We start from the raw sequence: 4,417 nt of genomic DNA on the forward strand, positions 1-4,417 counted from the left end.
GAACAATGTACGCTTGGGTCAGTTATCCTTGAAGACACCAAAAGAGATCCTGACTGCTGGTAGTTGTTAAAGTCCCCACGTGACTTTCACAAGATCCCTGGCCAAATTTCAACTTGGTTAGTTATGTTCTGTTGACATAAACTCTTCCTGCACCTTCAGCTGACAATGGTGGTATTCTTCTCTCCCTGTGTAAGTGGCTGTGTAGTGCTGCTGTGAGTTGTTCCACTCCAGAGGTGGCTGCACATCAGTGATTTGCTAACAAGCCCAATAGAGTGCTCTGAGATCCTTCTCAGTTAGAGAGCGTACAGAAATGCAAGATGATTTTTTCAGGCTTGCTTTCCAGCAAATTTAAGTGTCATCTGGCTTCCAACAATATATTTTCCCTTTTTCTTTTCTTGGCAGCTGAGTAAAAAATATGGAAATGTCTTTAGTCTTCAGAACTGCTGGAGTAATCTGATAGTAGTGAATGGATTCAAAGCAGTAAAGGAAGCATTGGTCCAGAAATCAGAGGACTTTGCTGACCGACCATACTTTCCTATATATGAGCACTTGGGTTATGGAGAGAACTCCGAAGGCAAGTACCTTGGAAACTACCGTAGTTCTCTGGCAGTGTTGCAGGGGAACTGGCTTTATCATTTGAACTCCTGGAGAGGTTAAAGGGGACTTAAGGAGTGAACTGTCTCCTCTCTTGTCCCTCTGCTGATGTTCCTTTTGCTGGAGTCTTCCCCCGACACTACCTCTCGTGAGGAGGAAGTCAGGTTAGATGAAAATGGGGACTCTCCTTCCCAACTGCAGCGCTGCAACAACTACTAAGACGTGGCCATTCTGAAATGTTCAGTAGAATGTACATGCTAATCAATACTGATTGGCTGCCATTATCAGAACGGGCAGTTTCCTATCCCTCACCATATGCATGTACCTTCCTCGGCTTGTAAAAGAAATAACTTCCTTCTGAGGAACCTCCAGGACCCAAGAGTGAAAGTGTGGGAGGGTAGAAAGAAATGCAACCTAAAAGGGAGGCTTGTTGGGCTGGAATCATCTCAGGTTATCCCAAAGCACTTTCATAACAAAGATTAGAGCTGGAAAAATATCTATAGAGTCACATTTTCTCAACCATGGGCAGTGTGTGAACCCCCAATTTGGGGAGACTAGTCCCCTGCCCTGCCCCAAGCTCCCTACTGCGGCATGAGAAGCCCCGCCCAAGCCACCGCCTGCCTGAGCCACCCCAAGCCCAGGCTGGCTGGAGGAGCTCTGAGTCCTCCCACTGGCCCGGGGCCATGGCGGGGAGTATTAGCAGAGGTTTGGGGAGGCTTAGCCTCCCCCAGCCTCCATTACGCACCACCTATCTTCTCAACCTCACCCTGGCCCATACTCTGGCCAGTGCTGGGATGCTCCCTATAGTATGTTCTCCAGTGCTTTGTCCAATCCAATCTTAAATGACTTGTGATGGGGCATCCATTAATTCCTTTGAGAGACTATTGAGTAGTTTAATAGATCTAATCATTGGGAAATGTTTTCTCACATCCAACCTGAGGCTCACACCCTTAGAGTATAGCATGGCTTAGCTCCATTAACTGCATCAGGTTATACCAGCTGTGGATCTGGCCCTGAATTTCATGCCATTACTCCTAACTATAGCTTGGAGCTCCCTGAATAATCCCTCTCCTTCTGCACTAACCACCTACACCTCTGAAGGATGCAATAATAGCTCCCATTAGTTGCCATTTGGCCAAGCTACACTTGGTTCCTTTTATCCTTCCTCAGAAGCCAGTCCCTCCAGCCCTATTTTGTTGCTCTCCAGTGAATGTTGCATAGTGCTTCCCAGAGGTGATTATGTCTCTTGTTTATTAATATTTTCCAGGGGTGGTGCTTGCAAGATATGGTCAGGCCTGGAAGGAGCAAAGGAGATTTGCACTCTCCACCTTGAGGAACTTTGGGATGGGAAAGAAATCCCTGGAGCAGCGTGTGACCGAGGAAGCTGGGTTTCTATGCTCTGCGATCTGTTCTGAACAAGGTTTGTAGCATCAAGGGAGATGGGGCAGGGGACCAGTGTGACTTCCATACATAAGGAAATGAAAGGATAATATGATAGCCTGACAGATGTTTTAACATGAGAGTTTGTGTTGGGAAGTAAAAAAACCAAACAAACAACCCAACATCTCCAATTGAATGTGCAAGGGGAATTTTAGGTTGGTAGAATGTAATTACCTCAGCTGGAATCTGGTGAAGGCATCAACACTAACATGCTTCCAAAACATGCCATGAAGTCTTTAAGGACATCACTTTTATGCCTCAACTTAAAAATGTCTGTAGCAGCCCAGTAACATCTGTCTGTACACAGCAGGCACGGGTTCAGTACTGAGGCAGAGATGAGTACTGTTACTGGCACACAGTTCTCTGTTACTCCCACACTCTAGAGGCACCCACTTTACCCAGTTCTTAGGGCTCAAGATATGTAACCCTCTTAATTTAGACACCCACCCTTACCCTATTCCTAGGGCTCAGGGCGTACTGTTTGCGGGTTTGCAAGACCTTTTACCCGTGAAAGAGCCTTACACTGTAATAATCTCTATTTATTAACAATTACCAAGCAGAATAATCCTGGTCAGGCAGGCGGACTTTCCCCCTGTTGGCCTTGCAAGGGCAATCTCGTCTGGATTCTGGTTGCTGCATGTCATGGTCGTGCAGAGGATTCTTTGCAGCTTTGATCTTAGGCTGTGTCTTAGCTGTGAGTTCTTCTTCCAGGTCTTTCCTCCTTCTTATCCTTCTGTTCCTTCTCCGCTGGTCTCCTTCTTGGACCCCAGTTTATATAGTGAAACTTGAGTCCTGCTTAGCTATATTAACCAATCATTTTACTAACCAATTCTAACATATTGTAACAAAATTCTCTAACCAACCAGACCCCGTCACCTTAACTAATTTACACCTAGCAAAATTAATTATGTAACAGACAAAAACAAAGAACCAGACAGAGATCATACACACAAACAATAGAGAAGTGGGGACCATAAAGATAAAACAAGAAAGAAATGAGGATTTGACAACCACAACTATTGATAAGTGATTTCATGCCAGACAGGATGCTATCAAACTAAGTTTTCTTTAACCATCTTAAGATCTGTTTCTTTATCTGGTGATAGTGGGTGCTATTAGGACAGGATCGCCTTCTTAACAGCCCAATATTACATTGTTTTAATGTATTTTAGATGGAATGTGAAGATGTGACTTCTTAGCTAATGGCTGCTCCTTCCTAATATGGCTGCAGACAAAGGCCTTATCCCTACAGTACCACTGACTGAATCTGCAACAGCACAAACCTGAAATTCTTAAGTTTTCCATGGTGGTCTCTCTTCCAAGTATTGACCAGGCCCAACCCTGTTAGTATGTGGGGCATCTTTAACTTCCCCAGGTTACATGAGCGTGGACTTTAAACTGGTTTGTTCCATAAGCAGTCTTGAAATGTTAGAGGTTCTTGCTCAGTATGTTCCATGCAGCGAGGGGCAGGCTACAATGATGTTGTGACTCCTAATGTCTTTGGTTGGTCCTGTATGTTTTTCAGGTCGTCCTTTTGATCCACATTTTCTTATAAACAACGCAGTTAGCAATGTGATCTGCTCCCTCGTCTATAGTGAGCGCTTTGACTATGACAATAAGAAATTTCAGAGGATGCTGCATTTGATTGAACAGGCCTTGAACGAAGAAGGTGGATTCCTGCCCCAGGTAACTCAGCATGTATGATTTGGTCGGTAAGAAGCTGCCATTTGATTGATCAGTAAGATTGTAGTTTAGTGATTCTTTTCTGGGAGCCATAGGGTGTGGTTTTCTCTCTCTCTCTCACTGTATTATCTTAGCTCCTTCTCGTAGTACCTTGGCTGCTGCGCATCCCTGGAGTGCCACAGAGCGTCTTTCGATCCCAAAAGGAGGCCCTGGACTTCACAAATGAGCTTGTGAAGGAGCACAGGACGACCTGGAATCCTACCCAAAAGAGAGACTTCACTGATGCTTTTCTACAAGAGATAGAGAAGGTAGGAGGAGAAGGGCAGGTGTAGATCTCTTTGACTCCGTGAATATATTAGTGATGGGAACACTCCCTGTTAGCTTCCCTCGTTGTGAAGTTTACAAGCAAAATCCTATTGCTAATAGAACTGCTATGAACAGCTCCCTGTTCTATTTCTTCTGGTTTTCCCTTATCTAGTGAGTCTAATGAGTTCATGCTCAGAAATCAGCTGAAGAATAGGCTGATAGTTGGAACTTTGTACCGAGGCAGTGCCGCACTCTAGTGGGTGCCGTATCTGGGTCCTTCGCTCTCTTGGCTGTGGAACAGCCCTGACATAAGCCGACCATGTACAGTTTAGAGACACTTTTTAATCGTTTTGGCAAAGATCACAGTGAAGACTTCCTTCATCCTTCCAAGTCA

The 4,417-nt window shown here is 44.9% G+C and overlaps 1 protein-coding gene across 1 annotated transcript; it reads left to right on the plus strand.

The window, feature by feature from the left end:
- Window positions 1-402: 402 nt before the first annotated feature.
- Window positions 403-4,064, plus strand: LOC113405866 (cytochrome P450 2D15-like; the record flags this gene model as incomplete). Its single annotated transcript, XM_026647152.2, has 4 exons — window positions 403-574; window positions 1,862-2,014; window positions 3,560-3,720; window positions 3,852-4,064. Coding segments are annotated over 4 exons (684 nt in total), but the record flags the coding sequence as incomplete, so codon positions are not given.
- Between the last annotated feature and the right edge of the window lie 353 nt (window positions 4,065-4,417).

Source organism: Terrapene carolina, unplaced genomic scaffold (assembly GCF_002925995.2).
Source record: "Terrapene carolina triunguis isolate 2854851 unplaced genomic scaffold, T_m_triunguis-2.0 Scaffold51366, whole genome shotgun sequence".
Taxonomy (NCBI): domain Eukaryota; kingdom Metazoa; phylum Chordata; order Testudines; family Emydidae; genus Terrapene; species Terrapene triunguis.